General features: G+C 50.6%; 1 protein-coding gene across 2 annotated transcripts in view; it reads left to right on the plus strand.

The window, feature by feature from the left end:
• SYNJ2 (synaptojanin 2) overlaps nucleotides 1-25011 on the plus strand; it is a 101624-nt gene that overhangs the window by 32279 nt on the left and 44334 nt on the right. For both annotated transcript variants that reach the window (XM_055310804.1, XM_055310805.1), the window contains exons 3-6: nucleotides 2118-2388; nucleotides 6626-6851; nucleotides 14142-14225; nucleotides 20700-20761. In XM_055310804.1, coding sequence (XP_055166779.1) covers nucleotides 2118-2388; nucleotides 6626-6851; nucleotides 14142-14225; nucleotides 20700-20761 — 643 coding nt within the window. The remainder of the gene's footprint in view (nucleotides 1-2117; nucleotides 2389-6625; nucleotides 6852-14141; nucleotides 14226-20699; nucleotides 20762-25011) is intronic.

A 25011-nucleotide genomic window follows, 5' to 3' on the forward strand; every position in this document is an offset into this window, starting at 1 on the left:
AGAGAGAGAGAGAGAGAGAGAGAGAGGCAGAGACACAGGCAGAGGGAGAAGCAGGCTCCATGCAGGGAACCTGACATAGGACTTGATCCCGGGTCTCCAGGATCACACCCCAGGTTGAAGGCGGCGCTAAACCGCTAGGCCATTGGGGCTGCCCACCTCTGAATGTTCTTGAACTCTGCTTTCCCTACACTGAGCACATCAAAAGAGGCAGATGGGATGCCTGGGCATTGATTCTAGCACAGGCTATGGGAATAATTGTATTTGTGAGGCTATAATTCGAGGATGTCAAGCCCACACAAACCTCACCTGTCTTCCAAAAATGATACTTATCATTACAAAATCCAGCCCCCAATACCTATCACTGTCCACAGCATAACTGCCTTATCCTTATGTAGCTTTAAAGTAGTTTCCTGATAAGCTGCCTGGGGAGGTGGGTATGAGCAAGCATAGTCACCCTGTAGGTCCCCCCAGCAAACATGGTAGGAGTGGTGACCTAGTTATCAGATGAAGGCATCTTAAAAAAAAAAAAAAAAACCCAGATGTGTCCTGCCTGGCCCTGAGCAGCACTCTTCTTTCTATAAAGCGTGAGGAGGGAGTGGAGGCCACACAATGAGCTGTGGACCTTAAGGGTCTTTTATCAGAATGTCCAGAGATCTAAAACATTGACCACCATGGCTCCAGATAGTGACTTCTGACCATTTGGAGTAGATCTTGCTGGGAACAGGTCCTTTAAACCTCAGCAGGGTGAGAAGAATCTCCTCTGGACCAGAACCATGCCAGGCCCTGAAGGCCAATTGGTCACCCAAGTTACATCTCGGGCCCTCTCCTGAAATAGAGGGGGGCATCGTCCCTGGTGTCCCCAGAGCAGAGCCTTGCCATATACCCGTGACTCACCGGTATGTGTTTATTAGCACCTTTGTGTGCCAGGGGCCTGCTGTGCAGTGGAGGGTGCAGAACAGAAGGTTTGGTGGGATCCCTGGAGAGGGGTGTCTCGTTCTCCTGGCAATCAGGTGAGCATCGGTATGGGTAACCCTTTCACAGGAAGTGGGGAGGCTTGAGCTGCCCTCTTGCTGGTTTATGTGGGATGTATTCATCAAACGTTTGACATGTGCCATGCTGGGATTTAACAGTGAACCAGAGTCCTGCCCCTAAGGAACCCCCAATCTACTGGGGACACAGATTGGAAGGAGGTTGTTAGCTTTGCATATGTGAGAGCTAACAGGGATGCTGTTGGCATGTAGGAGGGCACATAACAATGTCTTGGGAGAACAGGGAATGCTTCCCAAGGGTGGAGAGGAACTCTCCTGGAGAGGAGGGACTGAGCTACGGTGGTCCTGATGAACCCCGGGCAGGCTCGTGACTCTGCTGGAGGCTGGAGGCAGGGCAGGCGAGTGGGGAAGGCATTGATGGGCAGATGGTGGTGGGGCATCCCAGGCAGAGACAACATCGTGGGCAAAGGCCCAGGGGTGCGAGGGCATGTGGCACATTTGAGATGCCGCAGAGGACAGCCCGTGAGAGCTGCTGGACCAGGGGTGGGAGGAATCGGGTGGCTGGCCCTGGGGGAGTTCCCCTTTCAGTCCTGGAGGAGGTGGGATTGTGGGAGGACTCATGCAGAGAGGGAGGTCCTCCATCAGGCAACTTTGAGAGGCGACTCCAGTGACTGAGCTTGGAGGACTGACCCCATCCGGGGGCCCTGAGCCAGGTGCTGCCTGAGGATTTGTGGAGAGGGCCCACTTGTGAGGCTTTGGGGTAGCAGATTGAAGGAGAGGCCATGGGGCCCGCAAGGTTCCAGGTCAGTGATCCTCTGGCTAGTGGGCAGCAGAATGATCTGGGTGCTTGTGAAAGCCCAGGTGGCTGGCTCCTGGTCCAGCGGTCTGGATGGGACCAGAAATACGCATTTCCAGTGGGCTCCCAGGTGGTGGTGGTGGTGGTCAGAGGCCACCTTCCGAGAACCAGGTACCTGGCTTTAGGCTCAGGTGACAGAGATTCCTGGGGTGTGAGAGAGCAAACACAGCCATGTGGTTGCCGTGGAAACGTGGGCACCGGTCCCCTGTGCGGCTGTGGCCTGTTCTACCGCCAGCCCGATGTGGTCCTAAGCCCTCCTGTTTCCCTTCCAGGCGGTGCCTCCCTGAGCTTCCTGGTTCTGGTGACAGGCTGCACATCCGTGGGCAGAATTCCAGAGGCTGAAATCTACAAGATCACCGCCACCGACTTCTACCCTCTACAGGAGGAGGCCAAGGAGGAGGACCGCCTCGTAGCCTTGAGGAAAATCCTCAACTCGGGTGTCTTCTACTTCTCGTGGCCCAATGATGGGTCTAGCTTCGACCTCACCGTCCGGGCACAGAAGCAGGGCCATGACAGCTACGAATGGGGGAGCTCCTTCTTTTGGTGAGGGCCCAGGGTCGTCTCTTGCCCCCTGTCCCCCACCTCCGTCCTCTTGGGTCATGTGGAGGGTAGGCTCTGATTGGCACCTGTGTCCTTGCTCTCCGCTTTACATCATCCCTAGGATCCTGGGCTACCTCTGAGAGCCCAATCGTTCTCAGCACAGTGAGAAAAATATGAAAGCCCCATCCCCACTCCTGAGCCCAGGGAAGGGGTTCAAATAGGTCTACTGTAGATTTAGAAAAGAAACTCCCCATAAGTAGAGAGCATAAGAGCCAACATCCGCCAGGTGCTTCCTAAGTACCTGGCCGTGCCCAGTGCTTTTGTGGTCCTCTCAGCAATCCTGGTTACCCTCTGGTGCACATACATTTACCACTGATGCTTATAAGGTGCTCATGTTCTAAGTTTCCTGCAGGTAATAACTCAGAATCCTCATAGTAACCCATAAGGGAGGGTCTGTTTGTTATGCCCATTTTACAGATAAGGAGACTGAGGCTTGAACAAGTGAAGGAACTCGAACCCAGGCATTTTGGCTCCAGATCCCACACTGTTAATCACCAAGCCAAACCAGCTCCTCCAACAAATAGGGAAACTGAGTCAGCCTGCCAAAGTGATGTGCGGTCATGTGATAAGACATGTCCTGAAGCCCAGACAAAGGTGCCTGGATTTCTGTTATGTTTAGGGTTTATTCAAGTGCTCCTTCATGGATGTAGCTAGGTGTGGATGACTGAATTAAATATGTAGATTATCTATTGCCCTTTCTGGACCCTGAGGCTCACGACCCTGGCAAGTCGTGGTGGGGAGGGGTGGTGCGGTGATTTAGACAGACCAGTGCCAGGTCTGTGTTGTCAATTGCTGTTCCCCTCAGATTTGCCAGGAGACATGTGAGAAGTGAGTCAGAAGCCAATGTGATGAAAATCGTGCTGTAGAAATTGCTCCAATATGCCTCATCTACTGGATGTTCTTAGAATTGCAATGCTGGCTCTTCGCAGCCACCCCGGTTCTCCAGCCCTAAGGGCCAGTGAGGCTTATTTACATCCTTTATTTGAGGCTGCCTCCCTTCCCTTGCCCAAACACAGAAAGTCATTGGGCTCCTTCACTGGATAAATGTTTTTTCCTTGATGCTTCGGGCCCCCCACTCCTGTCTGACTTCTGTTTGGAGAGAGAGGCTTCACCATATCCTGCCCTGTGCCTCGGCAACCGCCCACCCCAATCCTCTTGGGCCGGCTGGTTTTGTTGCGTTTTGGGGGCAGTATTGTGCTTAAACTTGAAAACACCTGTGACTCTCCTGCTGATCTTGTTAAAATGCAGATTCTGATTCAGCAGGTCCGAGGGCTGGGAGGTGGGGGGTCAGACTTACCATTTCCAGCGAGGTGATGATGGTGGCTCCTGTCCTGCTGGTTTGAGGCCCACTCTCAGAGGAATAGGTCCAGAGGATGGTGCTTCTGTGAATCACTGATTCCTTTTGCAGGGACCGGCGGGTGCAGATGCTCCTGAAGTCAGCTGAATTCAGAGATGCAAGGGCTGGGGGTTATGAGGGCTATTTGTGCGAAGGCCGCAGAGCCCACTTCCAACAGGGACTGTCAGGCAAGGAGAGGCGAGAGGTCTCCGAAGCTGTACCATTCCTGGGCAACATCGGAGGACCATAGCGGGGGCCTGGGGAACTGGATGGCCCCGGCACCATTGTGACTGCTCCGGTCGGGCCTCCTCGGGCCAGTTCGGTGGCTGGAGACGTGAGCCCCACAGAGAACAGCAGTAAGGGTGCAGGTTCACAGGGTGGAGGCTGAGAGGGGCTTGGGAAGGGGGAAGCCCTGAGTGGCCACCAGACCGTATCTTGAGCTGAGAAGAAGCAGCAGCTCTTGGGTGGGGGTGGGGGGGTGTGCCAAGGCCTCCGGGCCACACCACACTCCAGGGCGTGGTGTTTGGGCAGCGCCCAGGGAATTGACCACAGCTGAGTCAGCCCCGACCAAGTGGTCATGGGCTTGATCGCCTAAACCCACCATTTGGGGTGCTGTGTGCCAGGTCTGGGCCCACTTATGGAGTCAGATGGGGTCAGCACTGGATGCAGCTGGTGAATGAGGGAGAGTGCGCGGTGGTGTGAAGTTGTTTTTCTAGGCTGGTAATTGACCCCACGGATAATTGCTTCCCGGTATAATGAAAGCCTGGGAGGAAACTCAAAGTGGTTTTCCTTTATAGATCTGGGTCTCTTCCTCTGGGGAGAAGAGCTGTCCTCCTACAGAGCGTCAGGCCAGTGTGGCTACAAACAGGGATACAGCGTTGACAGTTTGGCAAAAATCTCCTTTGCCTGACCCCTGCTGACTGACCGGCCTCAGCCGTGTGGCTGGAAGGCTGGAATATTCCAGAGGCTTTGCCTTGATACCATATGCAGATTTAGTTTGTTACTAAAGCTGGTTCATCCTCTGAATTTTAGAGAGTGATTCAGAAGAGGAAAATGCATTCTTGTAAAGCAGGGCTCCGTGATCACCATTTTTCAGGCAGACAAGCACAGCGGCTAGGAGAGCTCGGGAGGGGGCCTCACGTGGCTGCTCCCGGAGCGGTGGGATCTCTCAGCACCCAGTGACCAGGTACAGGTGGTCATGCTCACGGTGGGGGCAGCTGGCCTGAGGCCCTGGGAGCCTTGCTGCTTGGAGAAGCCACCTGAGACATCAGGGCTCCCAGAGCACTCCTGAAGAAATGAGAGAAGGCTGCTATCTCTAAGGAAGGCTCTAGGGCAGCCACAGTGCTGCCTTTTTTAAACAAATAGGGCATTGTGATCTAGATTTGCTTAATACCCTGTGGGAGAGAGCCTTCTGGGAAGGTTCCTGCCTCCCTGGGCACGTTGGAGAGGCCTAGGAAGCGTCTGCTGCTTGGGTCCCCTGAGCTCCTGAGTGGAGCTGGGCCTGTAGTGTCAGGGGTCCCGGCACCCCTCTGAGGCCTCACTTCCCAGAGTGGCAGCTTGGACTGAATAAGGTCGAGTGGGTGTTGGGGAAGCTGAGAGGGAGCCGGAGAAGGTGGTGGCCAGCACAGGTGCGGCTGTACCTGTGGGACCTTCACTGAGAGAGGACGCAGGCCTGCGGCTGGCAGGGCCAATGAAGAGCTCAGGCTCCCAGCTCCTCGCTGAGGCTTACTGGCTCCGAGACCTTGGGCAAGTCCTGCACTTCTCTGTGCCTCAGTTTCGTTAAGATGGCTGAATGGGAATACCTTTCGCAGAGGGCCTTTGGAGGATGAAGTGAGTTAATCCATCCCAAAGCACTTAGAATGGTGCTCGGTACACTTGATAAATGCTGGCTTTTATCCTCCTCGTGGACCCCAGGGATTCCCAGAGCCTCAGAACAACCCACTGGGTATGGGGACAATAGACTGGAACTTTTGTTGCTCTTATTTTCATCTCATCCTTTTTTTTTTTTTTTTTTTTTTTTTAAGAATTTATTCACGAGAGACAGAGGGAAAAGCAGGCTCCTCGCAGGGAGCCTGATGTGGGACTCAATCCCTGGACCCGGGATTATGCCCTGAGCTGAAGTCAGACACTCAACCACTGAGCCACCCAGGCATCCCTCATCTCATCCTTTTTGAGAAAAATATTTTATTTATTTGAGAGAGATAGAGTGTCCACAAGCAAGGGGGAGGGGCAGACAGAGGGAGAAGCAGATTCCCCACTGAGCAGGGAGCCCAGCACAAGGCTGGATCCCAGGACCCCCCAGATAACGGACTGAGCCACCCAGGTGCCCTTTGTCTCATCCTTTTTTATGTTGGATTGCTTCCTACTTGGGATAGGCTATACCTCATAGGATATGTACCCCTTTAAATAAGCATGCATATATTTCATGATTATTTTTATCATTTATTATTCAATTACAAAGCCTGTGATTAAACTTTTTACTGATAGGATTTCTGATTTTAAGATGTGAAGGCCAGGAGTCTAAAGGGAGGCCCCTCCGATGTTCCCTGGAAGGTGGTGGTTGGCTCACCCTCCTCATAGGGCTTCCATTCGCTGATTCTGACGCCCGCAGTGGTTTTGGAAAGGACCCTTCCCCACTGCTGCTTGCCGGGTGTGTGTTGGGGTGTGTATGTGTCTCAGAAGCACGTGTGAACCCCCCTGGCCCCGTGCCCGGAGCCCTGAGTCCACCAGGGGTGCCTTCACCCCATCCTGGGCGGGGTGCACCTGCCCCTCTCCACGTGCTCGGGCCCAGGGGTTCCTGGAGGACGTGCAGTGACCCTGTCGCTGTGGGGCTCTATTTTGCAGGAACCAGCTGCTGCACGCTCCCCTGAGGCAGCACCAGGTGAGCTGCTGCGACTGGCTGCTGAAGGTCATCTGCGGCGTGGTGTCCATCCGCACTGTGTATGCCTCGCACAAGCAGGCCAAGGCCTGCCTCATCTCCCGCATCAGCTGCGAGCGCGCCGGTGCTCGCTTCCACACCCGCGGCGTGAACGACGATGGCCACGTGTCCAACTTCGTGGAGACTGAGCAGGTCAGTGCCCAGGCGGGGGTCGGTGGCACCCTGTGGTTCTGAGGGGACACGGCCACCGTGTATGGTGCATTTCTGTTTGGGGCAGAAGAGGCCTAGGCGTATTAGAGGTTGTTTCTGGCGATCGTGGCTCCTTCCTCTGATTGGAAAAACAGTGAATCACTGGGGCTCTGCCTGCAAATGTGGCCTTCAGTTTGCATGGGGTATCTTTCTTGATTCACATTTGCTGGGGCAATACTGACAGCTAAATGGAAGCAGGAATTTTGCCAGGATCATAAAGGGTGGCAGTTGTTTGAGAGCACAGGCAATGGATGAACCAGCAGGGTTGGAAAATCTTCTTAAGACAAAAAGTAGATCAATAAAACAAGGATGAGAGGAGAAACAATTTTTCATTCTAAATCAACCGAAGCCTGTCCTAGCACCTGGGAGTTGAGAATCTGCGTGTTAGGCGGTACTTGCTTTCAGCTTCCATGAATATAACCATCTGCTTAATCTCTCATTGATTTTTTTTCCCCCCTAAATTCTGTTCTCATTTCCAGAAATGCTGTCTTACACTGGTTTTTTCCTCTCCAGGTTGCAAATCTGTAGGATAATGCCACCTTGGAGACTAACAGGTGAAATAAATTATAAGAAAGGCAAGCCCCATGAAAGGCACAGGTGCAGCGTGGCTGTGGGTGTCAGCCTGCAAACAGCCTGTGTTTATTTAGTGGCGAAGTGGCTTTGCATCCTCTCCTTCCTGCAGCTGTGAGAGGTGTTTTTTACCAGGACTTGAGCCAGTTTAATTCAGCACAGATTTGAGCACCTGCTTTCTATGTGTGGGCTGCCACCTGCTTGGGCTTAAGGTGAGAAGGTCCTCTTGGAGTCAGATGCTGAGAGGGAGCACTTTGAAACAGGAGCTTTGAGAGGAGCAGCAGGGGCAGCTTCTTGCCTAGGACTTCTATTCATTCTGTCCACACTCCTGGATATAAATAATATCTGGTGAAAAATGTCAGAGAAAATGTGGCCCCTAGATGGAAGACAGTTTCTTTTTTTCTTGCTCATGTCCGCACGATGAAAAGTACTTTCTTTTGTTCGCATGGCCCGCCAGCATTACCACTGCCCATCCGAATGCTTAGCCTTGTGTTCTGAGCCTTTGAATCAGTGCATTCAACAGATCTTTATTGTGTATCTATCGCCTGCCGTGGGCTGAGTCTTGTGCCAGGAACTGGGGGCCAGAGGTGCAAAGCATATTGGTGCAAATCAAAATACTCAGACCCCTGAACCTGCTAACTGAATCAGATTGAGGAGGTTTTCATCGGCAGCCCTGGAGCTTGGCCCCTGCCTCGCTCTCCATCCGGCCCTCGGGCAGATAGTCCCTTATTTGCTCTTCTTGTTCGGTGTTCCTCAGAATTTTGAGTTTCAATCATTTTTTTTTAAATTGAGGTTTTATCTATTGTATCTTACCAAGTCATCAGAAAAGCACCTGCCCTGCCTATCACTGTAGTTCCTGGGTGATTGGGCATTTTAATGCTGAAATCATAGGCTGCTAGAACAAAGTGCCACCGACGGGGGCTTAAAACAACTAGAGTTTATTGTCTTATGGTGCTGGAGGCCGAAGGTCTGAAATCTGGGTGTTGGCAGGACCATGCTCCCTCTGAGCCTCTAGAGAAGGATCCTTCCTGCCCTTTCCAGTTCTGGCCACCCCCCCTACCTTGTTGCAGCCCTCCCATCTCTGCCTCACCTTCACGTGGTGAGGTGAGGTGTCCTCTCCTCTTTGACTGGAGACCTACCCTCTCCAGTATGTCCCATCTTAACCGGGTCTGCTGTGACTGTCTCCAAATAAGGTCACACTCCCAGGTGCTGGGGATTAGGACGTCAGCATATCTTTCTTGGGGCACACAGTTGAACCCTCTGATAGAGACATCATTCAGTGTTGAAGGACAGTGCTTTAAATGCAGTACATTTAGCTTTATGAAAAATCCTGATACTGCCCTTTCCCATTTTTCTACAGATGAAGCTGGGGACTTTGCTCTGATTATTTCATCTGTGTGTGTGCTTGGTGACTGGCATTTGTCCCACGTGCCCAGTTGCTTGGCCTCTGGGACAGAGACCTTGTTGCCCCGTGGCCAGCCCAGCAAGGCCTTAGAGACACCACTGGCCTGCCCTCTGGCTCTACTTAAATAGCCTCTACCTGCCTTCCTTCTGAGGCCTGGGGAGCGGTTTTTTGGTTCATGAAGCCTGTATGGTCCTCCTAGTTCATGTTTTCTCTCCCTTTCTTCTCTGGCCTCTGGATCAGAGGTTTTCCTGATGAAACCCTTAACCCAACCTTGCTCCAGAAGCAGCAGATGAGCAGGCAGGCAGCCGGGTGTCCTGTCTGCTGTCCGCCCAGAGATGGCAGGCAGCTGTGACCCAACACAGGGCTACTTGAGCCCATGGCAATTTTGTGTTTATGGGACATGTAACAGGGTGGGGGGGCGGGGAGGGGGCATGGTGGCCTTGCACCCAAAGCAGTTCTTTGTGGGGCTACTCCCAATAGCCCTGCATGCTCTCCCGGGTTGATCCATGCCTTCGGGGAACCCTCAGACTGTGACCACCATGGTGTGGGGGCCAGAAGGGGGGGTGGTGGCGAGGAAGGCCCCCACCAGGGGTGGGGAGGAGTCAGTTCCCAGAGCCCACTCCCGCTGTGTTCTCGTTGGCAACAAGAGAGCCAACTTGGAGCCCCTTGGCTGGGTTTGGGTGTCAGCCTGCCCAGTCAGGGAAGCAGCAGGAGCAGGACAGGCAGCTTCAGGATCCTGGGCGCGCTTCCCATAGTCGTGCTCAGCGGCAGGGGGTCCTGCCTGCAGAGAGAGCTGGGAAAGCCCACAGAGCAAGTGAAGGCAGGGTGGCAGACGCAACCAGTGCCAGGCGGGGAAGCCAGGGAGGGAGAGGAAGGCACAGATGCTGTTGATGGGAGCAGTGCCCGCGTATGCCTCCCTAGGAGAGCATCCTGCACAGGACACCCTGACAATCCCCTGGGGAGCCAGCACAGCCCTGATGGTGGTCAGCCGCTTCCCGAAGCCAGCTCCAGGCAGTGTCTACCGCAGGAGCGTCATCCCCTTTTCAGAGGCAGGATGAGCAGCCATGGCCAAAGGAAAGCAGCTGCTCCCCCGGAGAAGCAAGACACTCGTGTTGCTCTCACTTGTACAAAAGAGCCATTTGCTGTCTGCCTCTGCAATCATGGAATGTTTTGTTTACAGCCCTTTTAGCAATAGAAATGCTTAGGTTGCTCTCAGTTGTTTATTTTAACACAATCTTTTCCTAAGTGGAATATATCCTTAACCAGTGTTCCTGCCAAGCACAGCTATGCCTTCTCCCACCAACCCCGGCCCCACCACGACCTGCTGGTGAAAGGACTTTTGGGTTTTGGCGCCTGGGAAGGCTGTCCAGCCTGCAGGCATCTGCTCAGCTCAGGAGCAGCTTGGGAAGGGGAGCACACAGGTACCATTGGGGCAAGCTGCTGTAACCCTGTTGAAGTTGGCCCATTAGGGCCTGCGGTGATCTGATAGGGTTCTGGAAAGCCAGGCACATCCTGCTGCCTTGCATCTGTGGGACAGAGACTGTCTGGGCTGGGTCAGGACAGTGTTACAGGGTACGGTGCACCTCCCCACAGTTGTGGTGTCTTTGCTCATGGTGATGGCAGATTAAACATTGCATCTCCGGGCCTTTGAATCAGAGTGATACAGTAGGCACAATGGGGCTGGTTCTTTCAGGTAGCATGCTGTTGCCTGCTCTGTGACCTGACATTTAAAGAAAGTGGCAGGCTTTGAAACACAGGCCCCTCACCAGGGAGGGGCAGGCAGCGTCTTGGCAGCAATTAGTGTTGAGCGGCGGCAGGAAGGAGCCTTAGCTGGGTCTGCTTGGCTCCTCTTGGAGGTTGCCCATAGGTCACGTCTGGCCTATGCCCCTGCCACGGAAGCGAAGCTCTTCAGACCCAACCCTGTGGCCACGTGGGAGTGGAAATCCTTCACTACATGCACGAAGGTGGCTGATGAGTTGCCACACTCTGCTCCTTTGCAAATGGTGGGACTAGCCAGAGAGCAGACTGGCCCCCGAGGCAGGGCGTCTCTTAAACTAAATGTTCAGGGAGCCAGAAGAGGGAGGTGCTTTCAGCACCACCCACTCTGCCTTACTTTAACATTTTTCCTAAGAGGAATGAACCAGCTTTCTTCTCCAAGGCATGTGTGTGCATGTGTAGTGTATAAGTGTGTGTGTCTGGGGGGCGGGAGGTCATTGTGTGCATGCACAGGTGTGTGCACTTGTGTGGTGTGTGAGTGCCTGTTTGGGTGGTATTTTGTGTGTGTGTGTGTGTATGGTGTGTGTATGGCACATGCATGCGTACAGGTGTGGACCACATCTAAGTCTTCCTGGGAAGAAACTGGGAGTCCTTTCGGCTCTGCTGTGAGTCATACCTGGTGGGATTGCTCGGCAGCTGTGACTCACCATGCAGAAAAACAAAACCAAGAAAGTCCCTTTGGTATACTAAAGAAAAAAAACAGATGAAAAATATTTGGCTTTTGAAGATAAGGCCACTGATTAATCCAGGAAGGTTGGGATGACTGTGTGTCCTCCAAAGAATGCAGCAAACTTGGAGAGCACTGGTTTGCAAATATCTCACCTGGAAATGGAAGTTGAGCAAAAGCCTTTCAGATAAAGGAGCATCTGCAATGAGCATCAGTCCTTTCTCTTGAGGATTGTTGGGTTTCTGCTCCTACCACTCCATCAAAGGGTCACTCAGAATTGCCAAGACCAAGTGTCCTGGGCCTGCCCTGGTGTGGCCCTGGCCACTGCTCAGCTATGGTCGACTCCCTACCACCACTTGTGTGCCTTCATTCTGCTCCCCACAGCGTAAGCCCTGCTCACCACCACCACCCCACCCCACCCCTTCCGTGCTCTGCCCCCTGCCTGGTCCGTCAGTCTTCTGCAGGGGTCTCATCTGTACTCCTGGGCGGTGCTCTCCTGGCCTGCAGAGCAATGAGCCACTGCCCTGGATCACATTCCCTCATTACTCATTTACTCCTCCCTCGGACCAGGTGACAGTAACTCTGTCGAGAGAGGGAAACTGAGGCCAGAAGTGGCTAAAGAATGCGTCTAGGGTCACCCTACAGGGCATGTGGGAGCTGGCAGGTGTCTCAGAGTGCATGTGCTGACCGACTTTCCTATTGCACCCTCCTCTCCTCCCCCTGGGATCTAGAGGCCCTCTGTGAAAATCACATCTATGAGATAGGCATCAAGCCTGTCAGCAGTACTAAAACCTATGTTCTTGGGATCCCTGGGTGGCGCAGCAGTTTGGCGCCTGTCTTTGGCCTGGGGCGCGATCCTGGAGACCCGGGATCAGATCCCACGTCAGGCTCCCGGTGCATGGAGCCTGCTTCTCCCTCTGCCTGTGTCTCTGCCTCTCTCTCTCTCTCTCTCTCTCTCTCTGTGACTATCATAAGTAAATTAAATAAAAAAAAAAACCTATGTTCTTTTAGCTCAGAAAGGAAAGCACCCCAAATCCACCACTGGTGATTGGTCAGCCTTGTCTTGTTACTATGGCAATGGAGAAGGTGGTCCTGATGGTGAATGGGACACAACTGGAATATCTTCATGCCAGGAGAACTTCAGAAGCCTCATTTCTTCCTGTTCTGGGGTGGGGTCTGGAGGGTGGGTGGCTGGGTGGGTGTTTTCTCAAGCTGGTTCTGTCTATGCCAAGTTAACGGCTCAAGAGGAGTGTGATCTAATGCTGGAAATAGCTTGTTTAGCACGTGTTAAAGTGAAGGGTAATAGTTTCATGGCTTAAATCAGGTCCTGGCACTGTTAGGGCTGTCCTTATAGAGAAATGTTAGCTAAATTGGTTTCTTTCTCAGTAATCTGAACCTGTATTCTCTCTCTCTCTCTAAGATTTTATCTATTTATTGACAGAGGCAGAGAGATAGCATAAGCAGAGGGAGAAGCAGGCTCCCTGCTGAGCAAGGAGCCTGATGTGGGGCTTGATCCCAGGACCTTGAGATCATGACCCGAGGCCAAGGCAGACACTTAACCAACTGAACCATCCAGGTGCCCCTGGACCTGTATGCTCTTAATCTCGCTGTAGGGAGTGATGCCTCCATTGGTTTAAGCAATCTGCTTTCTTCTGTTTTTGTTTCTTTGTTTTTTTCCAGTAGAAAATAGGGGTAGCAAATTTGCTGGTAGTTCATATCTGGAAACAGACAAGTTCCTAATCCAGTGCTTTTCCCAGAGAGGAGTTCAGCTCAACTACAAGAGCTACCAGGCTCCCATAATTCCTGCTGTCCCAGGGTGCTGTGGGTCTGACGCTCAGGTCCTCTGCTGCAGAATTACTAATGCATGTGTGATCTGAGCGTGATCTAGCCGCATGGAAAGCTACCCTGTAAGGGAGCAGGCTGGTAAGAAATGGAAAGGATCAGCAGCGTTGCCCAGGTTGGCCCTGCCAGGCCAGAGTAGAATTACTCAGATAAAGGACAGTGCATCTGATAATTGCCACAGCCTCCCCCTGTGATGCTCAGGACTGCAAAAGTCTCAGGACTTTTGTCCCCTTAACACTCTCTTGCACTACAGTGTTGGGGGGTGGGGTGGGGCATCTGCAGGCAGATGAGCTGGTTCGCTCTGAAGTAACCTTGCGTGCAGCGGGTAAGTATGCTCTGCTTCCAAGCTGGTGCTCCCATCCTGGAAGCATGTGGAAGCTGTGCTGTGTGTGTTGACTTCGTGGCAGGTTGGAGAACATGGGCCAGGAGCAACTACCAGTTGCTTGTGTCTTGACTTGTGTCATCCATACGGTGTCAGTGATGAGCGGGGCCACCTCAGTCCTTTGGCAGTAGCTTATTCATTTCACCCATCCTTTTCCAGGGGCGCTCTGCTCCTTACCTAGTTGACCAGGTGAAAATAGCGGGCTCTAAGGAAAGTCTTAGTTCAACTCCAGAGCACATTTGCTTCTGTTCCTGAAATGGGGTGCGGGGAGGCATTGCCAGGCTTTCCGGGGAGCTGGGTAAGGCTGTGTTTATTGGTGGCAAGTGGTGGCACATCCCGAGGAGGCCTGGGGCCCGCTCCAGACTCGGCCGAGGCTGGTCAGCCGCCAGCATGCCCGTGAGCACACGGGGCTGGCCTGCGGGTCAGGCGACAGGAGGCCACACCGGCCAGGGGAGTGGGCGCGCAGCAGGCCGCTGTCTGCCCTTCATTCTGGCCGGTGTCGGGTCTCAGGCGGCCGGATCCCATTACCCGGCCCCAGAACATTCAGTCTCATTGAGGAATACTTTCCCTTTCTGTTCCCTTGTGGTGCAGACGATTTACATGGATGATGGAGTGTCCTCTTTTGTCCAGATCAGAGGCTCCGTTCCGCTGTTTTGGGAGCAGCCAGGGCTTCAGGTAAGTGATGAAAAAAGTAAGTCACCTGCCTTTCTCTTCTGAACAACTCTGGGTAGTGTCTTTTAACTGCATTTCCTTTGGTTTCCAGGCTTGTTCCTCAGGCCAGGTGGAGCTGAGCTGAGCTCTCCAAAGTATACACACCTGTGTGTGCATGTGCGTGGGGTTTTATACAGAAACGTATACATCTATGCAATTTTCTGATCCTGGGCTTGCTGTTGATGCAGGCCAAGTGGGAAGGAAGGTCTTTGCTGATAAGCGAGCCACGTAATGTAATTGAGTTGAATTAATTTCATTAGCTGCTCCCCCCCCCCAAGTTTGGTATATTTGAGAACATGGCCAAAGGTGTTTTTTGAAAGCTATGACTGTCCTACGGGGCTTTGAATGGTTTCCGGGCCCCAGTGGCCGTGCAGCGGGTCCGATGTTCCGAGGTGCCTGTTTGGGGGCCACGTGAGAATTGCACGGAACTTTCCCATGCGTTCTAAAAATACACCTTGCCGTCTAAAACAGGGCTCTGGTCAGTGCCAGAGTATGCGGCCTTCTGTCTCGGGGAGAGTTCAGGGTGTGGTGCCACGTTCCAAGAACACATTTGTCATCAGTGGAATGGTGCCCTGCCTCGTTCGTGAGTTCCTTCCCCAGAGGTCATGGGTCGAGCGGGTCTGAGGTTCCTCAGCATCGACCCCAGATCTTCCTGTCTGGCCTGAGCAGTTGATCATCTGTGGGCTCAGAAGACCTCTCTGCCCGGGCCTCTGTGTTTCGGCTCCTCTTACCGAGGACTCTGTGTGACAGCAGTTGGGGTGTCAGCGGTGCCTCAAGAGGCTCAGAGCCATCTGCCAGGTTCTTGGGGGTGTTTGACACCACTGGGTCTTTCCCCGGCCCTTGACTTGACCCCGTGTCAGTCAGGAAAAGGCAGTTTGTCCATGTGGCTGTCACTGTGCAGTTGACAGCCTCAGTGAGGAACTGCGTCAGCTCTTGGAGTGAGGAGGAGGCAAGAGAGTCTCATGTGGGGTCTGACTTCTGGGGAGGGAGAAGCTTTCTTAGCATTCAGTCTTCCCATCGGAAAGGAACAAGTAAGATATATGAGGATGGCTGGTGGCATGAAGTGGTGGCACAGAGAGCTGTCCTGAGGATGAGCAGGATGAGGAAGATGACTCTGGAGCTCATCCCAAAAGAATTTTGTTTATTTTTATTTTTTTAATGGCTTTGTTGTGATACAACTTACATACCATAAACTGCACCCATTTAAAGCATACGATTTGCTGGTTTCTAGTGCATTTACAGAGTCATGTGACCATCACCATGGTATAATTTTAGAGGACTCACCACATCTAAGAACCCCATCCCCGTGGCCATCACCCCTCCCCGTTCCCTCACAGCTCTCCCTGAGGCCCAAGTAACTGTTCTTCTACTTTGGGTCTCTATAGGTTTGCCCATTTGGGGCATTCTAAAAGGGTTTTGAAACTGGATTTCCTTTAGAGTTGCAGTTTTCCTTCTGAAACTTCTGGAGCTCTGTATTTAGAAGAATAAACAGCAAACCTCAAATGAGGTGGGGGTTAAAAAGGAAGCAGGAGACCATGTTATGTTTCATGTGAAGGTTTTAAAAAATCCAGAAATTGGGTAAGGTCGCGATAGTCTTGGAATTCGGGAAGGAGCTTTGGAAACTCATCCCCTTCGCCCCTGCATCCAGTTCTGGATCCTACTGACCTCTGACGCTGACCCTGAGGCCAGGACTTGGGATGGCTGCGATTAGCAGTGGGCTGCTCCTTGCCTCGCATGCTGCCTGTCTGCAGGGCATTGTGGGGGATGCTCCACAGTGAGTCTGATTCCCCAGACTCTTGAGGAGATTCTCACTCTCTCCATTGTGTCTTGTCCGAGGCCTTCCAGCTCTTTGGTGTCTTCTATTCCATTTCTAGAACTCTCCAGGTTCTGGTCTCCCTTTTCCCCAAACAAAGCAAAACTTATATGTCATTCCCCTCTTGAATTTTGGCCCCTGACTCGACTCCCTTGATGCAGCCTGACCTTGCCATGAACAGCTGTCCCTCACCTTGACATGGGCAGTCTCAGTGGGGCCTGGGTGGCTCACTTCTTGGCAGCTCTGGCGCCTTTTAGATTCATGACACTTGTGCTTCTCCGGAGCTTCCATGGTTTCTTCAAAATAAGTTTCAAAATGCTTGAGTTCATTAATCTTATTAAGGATTTGCTAACCTTTGGGTCTGATACCCGTGTTTGTCCTCTCCAACCATCCACCATCAAAGAGAGATTAAGTCATCTTCACAGGGGACCAGAAGGGCAGCTTTCAGTGATGATCTATCAATGGCAAGCCTGAGGATTGATTCCACTTGTTCTTCTCCATTAAGAACTTTCTCCCCTCCTTCTTTACTTAGGCTGGATGAAAAATGCAAAGATTTTTGGACAGATAGCTTGCATTTTAAGTTGCAGTGATGCAACACCTCCAGGGCTCTCCCTGGGAACTGACGAGCCCTGCCAGGGATAGAGTGTCAGGGTGGGGTCAGGCAGAGAGGACTTGGGGTGGTGATTTGTTTGCACATTTTCACAGTGGTGAAAACTGGTGCCTTCCTTACAAATGCCCGGATCCTGATGCCATTCCTAGCAACCATGTACCTTTAGCAATTTCATCTTTACCATGTAAATAGGCTTGTGGTTTATAAATAGCCACCCTGGAATTTTACCCTTAAAGCTAATTGTTCTCCTGGTATGGTTAGGGGGTATATTTTTTATGTACTCTTAGTCTGCTGAAGATTTTGCTCCCCTGTCACTTCAGAATCTTCCTCCCCTGTAACATACGCATAGGGACATGTCTTGCAAAAATGAATTGGGTCTCTGTTTTGAAGCTTCATATGACATCAGCAGCTGGAGGAGGATGCAAAGTAGATTCGTCTCCTCTGCTGTTCCCACCTTGCCTACGTTCGCCTCCGCCCTGTCACACCCTGTTTACTAGACTCTTGGGTACATGGCACTGTATGTGCTCATTTGTGTGGCTGTACTTTTCTTTTTTGTCCCCTAAAGGATGTGAGATGGCTTGTAGCACAACAGTTTCAAAAATAAGACGTTGGGGTGAGGGAAAGATACTTTTATTGCAAACGAACTGAATTCAGGATAGAGTTGCACACGCACTATGGGGCCCCAACTCTTTGGTGCTCGCACGCAGCTCCTGTGTTTACAGGCAACCATCACCAAAAGAACCAAGGTCGCAAAGTAGCTTATCCTATGGTTCAGAGCGTAAACTTTGCAGTTATAAGATCTGGTCCCAGTTCAAGTTCTGGCTCCCGAAATAGGGACCATAGTCTTTCAACAAGTTCTTATCTTAGAAAAAGATTCTTATCTCAAAGAGAAAAAAGAACCCTGAGACATTCCCATCTTTGCTGAGCCTTAGTTTACTCTTCTGTAAGTGGGGGTGACAATAGACCTCCTGGGCTTACGGAGAGGATTAGCTGTCACAGCACATAGTAGAATTCAGCACAGTATCCAGAACCCAGAGAGCACACAAGTGGTAGCTGTTAATGTTAGTAAAGTGAATGATCACGTCGAGGTTGTGTTGGGAGAGCATGGCTCTTTGCACCTGGAGAGCAGAGTAAGGGCTTCCCCCTACCTCCCATGTGCGAAGTGGGGACTGTGCCCACATTATCTCTCTATCAAGAGGACACAAGGACCAGGCTCCCAGGTGTCGTATCACCCCACCCTCAGAGCAAGCCATTTGTTCATCCCACAGACACTCACTGAGTATCTGTGGGCACCTGGGGGCACTTTAGGTCCTACCCCCGGCCTCAAGGAGGAGGTGTGGTGTGAGAAGCACCTATGAAAGAGGAGGCCGAGATCCCTGAAGCAACTGAGGGGGGGTGGGTGTCTGAACCAACTCGGGTGGGATGGGGGCCGCATTGCCCAGATGAGGAAGACAACCCTGCAGAGGGGACCACACAGGCAGGTGTGGTGGTCTCTGCAATCACAGCATGTTCAGGGAGCTGCAAGGCTTGCTGCTCACACCTCGAGGCATGGGGGCCATGGCCACACATCAGACCAGAAAGGCCGGCAAGGGCCAGATCAAGACGGGCCTCATTCGTTACACTAGAGACTTCATGTTTTACTCCAGGAGCTGCTAAAGGGAGGGAGCACCCCAAAACAGCTGCACCAGGTAGCTTATAAAACACCTGATACCCAGGGTCACATGCTATCCCAATGAAATCACAGCATCTAGTCATCTGTGCCTGCAACTTCTTCCTGTTTATAGAAGAACCTTTGGGTTATGATTTGGGGAGAGGCAGACATGTCCTGTAACAGAACCTGTCACAACTAAACACCAGGCTCCTGAGCCCTGAACCATTGTTCTTCTGCTCTCCCCTTACTGCCTTCCCTTGGGAAGGATTCTGAAAACAGCTGCAGTTTATCCAGTGAAGATTTCTTGCCCCGATGGACAAACTCACACACAGCAAGCAGCCCCTTCTCTTGGGCTTCAGCCCCCAGGGATCTCACCAACGGGGGCTCAGAGGAACATGGGCTCGCTTTCCACCAGCACCTGCCTTCTAGAACCAGAAGACAGGAGCTGACTGGCGTTGGGGTGCAGAATAGAGCAGTCTTCTTAGAGCACCTAAAATAGTGCACGTTTTAGGAATTAAGGATCACATTTCCTCAGCCAGGTATTGATGCTGCTGGGAAAAGGAGCACAGAATAAACACAGCAGCAAAATGAAAGCGATTGGTTGAGGCTCTCCTAAGAACGCCCAAGGTTTCTTAGGACCAAAAGGGACTTGGGGCTTTATTTGTAGAATCATTTCAACAGACATGCCTAATCCTAGTGATTTCTAAATCTGTTACTGAGAAGCCAGTGGTCTAGAGTGGCTCTTCCCTCATATATGAAGATGAACAGATGTATTACCTGTGGTGGGGAGACTTAGAAATAGCACTTGGTCCATACTCAACAGTGAGCGTCTGATGGTGCGGACGAGTCTAATGACACCACCATTATACTCAATAACCAGCAAAGCTGAACATTATACTCCAAAAAACTTTCTATCATAATTCCAGACCTACAGAAACGTTGTAGGAACAGTAGAGAGAGCTCCCATGTGTCCTGTCCCCAGATTCACTCAATGTTAATTAACCTCTTGCTGACTACACACCTGCCATCTGCTATTTGCCAAACCACCGGATCGTAGGTTGCATACATCACATCTCCTTAACTTAATACGTCAGCACGTTCTTCCTGAAAGCAAACCTGTTCTCGTGCATCAGCACAGGATGGGTACACGTTCAGCAGGTGTAACAGTGATACAGTGCTCTAAACTGACCTGCAGGCCACATTTCAGTTTTATCAACTGTCCCCATAGTGTCCACCATGGTGTCTTTATGCCTTCAGTCAGGGGTCCAGGCCAGGACCCTGTCCTGCATTTCATTGTCATGTGTCTAGTCTCCTTTGATCTGGAACAGTTCCTCTGCCCCTGTCCCTTGGACATTGACATTTTTGGAGAAGGCAGACTTTCTTTAAATTGAAGGTGCCATGTGGGGGTTTCCAGGTGTTTCATTATGATCAGGTTCAGGATGTGGATCCCTGACACCACCACATCCTTGTCAGAGCGTCCCAACTGGAAGCCCACGGTGTCCATGTGCCCCCTCATCAGTGAGGTTGATTTCCATCGCTCGGGCACAATGCTACTCCATTTCTTCACTCATCGTGAATAGGTCTTCCTTTTCAAATAATAAGCATCTATGAGCAGACTCAGACCATGCTAGTGTCCTGTTCCTCATCAAACTCTCTAACATTTACTATTAACAAGTGATTTTTGCTGAACCATTCTTTGCTGTGATGGTTGTAAAATGGTGATTTTTCCCACCACTCTCTCCACATTTATCAGTTGGTATTCTAAGGAAGAGCCCTCTCTCCTCCCCCATCCACCTGCCCACCTCTCTGCTCATCTGTCCACTCATCCACTCGGCCATCTGTATAGGTTTATGAATTCCTATTTTATTCATCAGACTATAAGGCAATACTGTGTTCACAGGTTTGTTCAGAGAGAGCCTTTTCAAGCTGGCCGCAATAACAACATGCCGCATTAAGTTTGTTTTTTAAACTTTCAGTGTTAAATAGGTAATTATAAATCATAAGGCAAATTAGTTTGCAGGTAGTGATAACTCAGATTTTAGGGGTGGTCGAGGTCCCCAGACTTGCAGAGGAGGCTGCGACGTGGTGTCTCTCTCCTGGTTGGCTTACCTTCCCCTCTGCACTGTGGAAAGGTCTGCAGATCTGACGTGGGCCTCATGGGCTGATCCTGAGATTCCTCTTCTGCCTTTGGAAGGATTCCATCCAGTGCCGGGTCCATGCTGCAGTTAGGACCAGCTGCAGCACAGCCAGACGAGGGGTGAGAGGCTGCTGCGTGCAGCCTGGATGGCAGCGAGGGGGTCGGGGAAGGACTTCCTGGGTTCACAGAGCAAGGGGAATCACTAGTGTTTTTTCTCTTTACTTTAGGTTGGCTCTCATCATCTGAGACTCAACAGAGGCCTAGAAGCCAATGCCCCTGCTTTTGACAGGTAGGGTTGTCTGTGTCCTAAGCCTGTCATCCTTTTGGAGAGTCTTCCCCCCACCCTGCCATGAGATGGCACCACAGGGGACAGCGGGAGGGCCCCAAACCCTGGACGTGTGTCTCCCTTTTAGTTTGGTTCTTTGGGCAAGAGGAGGGGAGTTTACAAAATGGGATTTTTAGTGGCTCTTAGATTTTCCTGAAAATTCATGAAGACTGAGGTAGCCCTTGGCAATTATTTTATCTTACTACTTCCTTTTTTAATAAAGCTTTATCCATTTGTCCTAGTTAACAAGGGATAACCTAAATCATAGGATATTTCTGGCTGCTTTTCTTTTAAAAGTAATACATTCCCATACTTAAAAAGTCATAGTAGAAAGGTATAAAGTGAGAAGTAAAAGTGCTGTTGTCTTTCCAATTCCCGCTACTAAAGATTTGGCTATTAATTTTTTATGTGTCATTCTAGAAAACCATTTGGCAGATCTGTAGCTCATTTTTTTTGTTTTGTTTTTTGTTTTGTTTTGTTTTTTGTAGTTCATTTTTTGAACCACAGACTGACCATTACACATTTCCTGTTACAGAACTTTTTTAAAAGCCATCACTGACCTAAACAGTAACTTGTATTTGAAATAGTTAATTGCCTCTTAAAATATTTGGATTTTTAATCTAAGTACTAATTTTAAAAATTAGTGAATGTTGTCAAAATTCCAAGAGTGATTCTTTTTTAAGCGTATTAAACATTCTACCCGAAGCTTGATTTGGATGTTAAATCTGCATGCATCGTTGTTGTTTACCACAGACTGGTGACAGCAGCCCGACCGTGACCGCTAATGAGCTCATGATGACTAGTGGGCTGTCACTCTGGAGAGAAGTGTAATGTGCAGATAAAAATGCTCTTCCCTGTTTTCAGAACGCTGTTAGTGTGTCCTGCGTGTTGTGTAGATGGATTCGTCTTTTGGATATGCTGATCTGCATTACATATTCCTAGGAAATTGAAAACAAATTCCTCCCCAGCTGACCACAAGTAGAAGGGAAAGGACATGCCTGCTGGGCTTGTTTCAAAGGCCTTGTGTTGATGAGCTTTTAAAATATATGTATATACATATAAAATATATATACATGTGTATATATATATATATTTTAGCATGTTTACGCTGACTTAAACATTTTTAAATCCTGTTAGTGCGTGGTGTGTGCACTGAGGATGAGCCCTCTCTTTTCTCACAGGAGTGTTCAAGACCATGAGCCCGTTGACAGGCCGCTGCCACTGGAAATGTGGCTCCCTGCACGCTCCCTTCCTCAAGCAGCCTCGCTGGGAGGCAGCTGAGATCCATGTGCCCTCACAGGCCCAGGGTAGGAGCTGCCTGGCTACATGTTGGGTGATGCTCCGATGCACTCATTTCAGTGACATGTAGGAGCAAGGGCACATGATTGTCCAGCAGACCCACCGCAGGGGGCACTGGGGATCCTGAGGAGCAGGGCTGTAGGCCCCCAGAGGGGTGCCCCCCATCTCTGGCATATCATGGGGCTCTCAGGAATTTCTCCAGTCTTTGATGTGTTTAGTCCAGAGTCAATCCCTTAACCATCCCCCCTAACCCACCCCCACAAAACCCCTTTTCCTGGGTTGTTTGAGTACAACAACCTGTGACCAATGCTGAGCTGTTCCGTGGGTTGTTCACTGTTACCACTTGGGCACCTCCTGTCTGGGGGAAGGGTGGGGGAACATTGAGCAGCCCTTTGGCTGTGCTGGCCTGAGGAGGATCTCATTTCCCTGGTAGAGTTTGAATGGAGGTATTAACCCTTTATGGAAGTGGTGCCGGGGTCTCACCTATGCAGGATGCTGGGCCCCCGCTCCTTCTTCCCTCTCTGTGTGGAGCTACTTGCCATCTGCAGTCCCAGGGCAGACACCAGAGTGTGTTTCCCTGCTGGCCACTCAGTTGTGCCCTTCCTACCTGACTTCTGGTATCCTGAAAAGCCCCCTAGTTCTCCAAGGAGCTCCACACAACAGTCCCCAGGTGGGCGGGCAGGGGAAGGACCCTGGGTGCCCAGAGTAGGGAGGCCGGGCTGAGTCTCACTGGCCTCCATGTGGGCTCCAGTGCTCCCCCTGGGAGCCCTGAGGTGAGTTGTAGTGTATTGCTAATAGGTGTATTATTTTAAAATTAAAAGAAAGGAAAGGAGGGCACCTGAGTGGCTCAATGGGTGGAACATCTGCCTTCGGCTCAGGTCATGATCCCAGAGTTCTGGGATCGAGTCCTGCATCAGGCTTCCTGCTCAACAGGGAGTCTGCTTCTCCCTCTCCTTCTCCCTCTCTCTTTGTGTGCTTGTGCTCTCGCACATGTGCATTCTCTCTCTCTCTCTCCCTCCCCCCCCTCAAATAAATACATCTCTTACAATTTTTTTTTTTTTTTTAAAGAAGGAAAGGAAAACCAGCTCTCACGTGCCAGGCACTAAGCTGTCACTTTTATTTGTCTTGTTTAGTCTTCAAAACCATCTTTTCCAGGAGGAGGATTAGCTTTGTGGTACAGATAAAGGAATAGCTCAGAGGGGAGGAATAATTTGATCTAAGATGCTTGGGGCTGGTATGATGAGCGATACTGTTTCTCTTCCACCTCTGGGTTTGGAACCAGTTGAGACAACAGGCGCAGCATTGGCTGCCTCGGGGTCACATATCAGCCTTATTTCTGATAAATTGCATTGTGGGAGGGGGCCTGCATGTGGGCCACAGTGGCTTCCTCGCATTTCACTCCTAGATCACAGATGCTCGTTCAGTGGCTAACAGAGCTGGGAAGCTCAGACTTGCCACCAGGGCAAAGCCTGCCCTTTGGCTCCATGCATTTGACCTCTAGCCAGGACACACCTCTCGGGGCAGACGCAGAAGAGCCCAGAGGGGCTGAGTCATTCATGCACACTCCATTTCTTCTCATACCTTCACCCAGATTGCATGGATCTGATTGAACTCTACCTCTTCCCAGGGTGGGGACACCTCAGGGAGGGTGGGGCTGTCAGGAGCATCCCTAGAAAATTATGCCAAGTAGAGATAGGAGCCCACCCTTAACAAGTCAGCAGAGGACTAAACAAACTACCCCCAACCACAGTTGGTGAGAGAATAACCTTTCCTTTATTGGGCTAAAATTGGTTCTAATTAACTTAACATTTTGTGTATGAAAGAAACCTGTCATCCTAGAAATTTGGAAAGTACAAAAATGTACTTTTGTACATTTGTACAACAAATTTTAAGTCACATAAAATTCCACCACTTTTGGGAATCCCTGGATGGCTCAGCGGTTTAGCACCTGCCTTCAGCCCAGGGTGTGATCCTGGAGACCCGGGACCGAGTCCCACGTCGGGCTCCCTGCATGGAGCCTGCTTCTCCCTCTGCCTGTGTCGCTGCCTCTTTCTCTCTGTGTGTCTCTCATGAATAAATAAATAATAAAATCTTTAAAAAAAAAAACCTCCACCACTTTTAATATAGTGGCACACCATCTTCTAGTCTTTTTTTTCTATCTTTTCTATAAACATTGCACGATGAAAATATGGTTTTCATCTGCTTTTTGCATGGTGTTTTCCCTGTGTTTTTTAAAATTATATTTAAGCATTCCTCCTATTAAGATTGTAAGGTTAACTTTTCAAAAGCTAGTGCTAAGGCATAAATATTAGGCTCTCCATAATATTTCAACTTCTGTATTTTTAAAATTTTTTTCATTTATTTATTTGAGAGCGAGTGTGCACAGGGGGAGGAGCAGAAGGAGGGGAAAGACTCTTCAGCAGACTCTGGTGCTCAGCACAGAGCCCCGTGTGGGGCTTGATTTCACAACCTTGAGACGGTAACCTGAGCCAAAACCAAATGAGCCACCCAGGTGCCCCACAACAAATGTATTTTTAAAAATCTCTGATCTAGGGCTATTTTCCTAAAGCCTGAAATTTTACTGTGCCTTCTTGTTTGGGTTACACGTAATGAAATATAGCACTTAGATAAAAGTTAGACGTGGAGGTTAACAGACCTCCTACCAGCTTTTCTAGCTTAGAGAAGGAAGATACCAAGTGAAATTAGAGATTAAGTTCAGAAATGTGCACGTCTTACTTCTAGGGTTCAGTTAATAAAAGGCTGAGTTAGCTGTTCTAGATTTAATAGTGGTACTTGACAGAAAGTCCGGCATATCTTTCCTCTGATGTTATGCCTCCGTAGAAGTCTGAGATGCTGTGACTTATTCTTGGCCTGGGTCTTGCATGCAAGTAGGCTGTTGACATGCTTGTCCCTGA

This window comes from Nyctereutes procyonoides, unplaced genomic scaffold, assembly GCF_905146905.1.
Source record: "Nyctereutes procyonoides isolate TBG_1078 unplaced genomic scaffold, NYPRO_anot_genome, whole genome shotgun sequence".
Taxonomy (NCBI): Eukaryota; Metazoa; Chordata; class Mammalia; order Carnivora; family Canidae; genus Nyctereutes; species Nyctereutes procyonoides.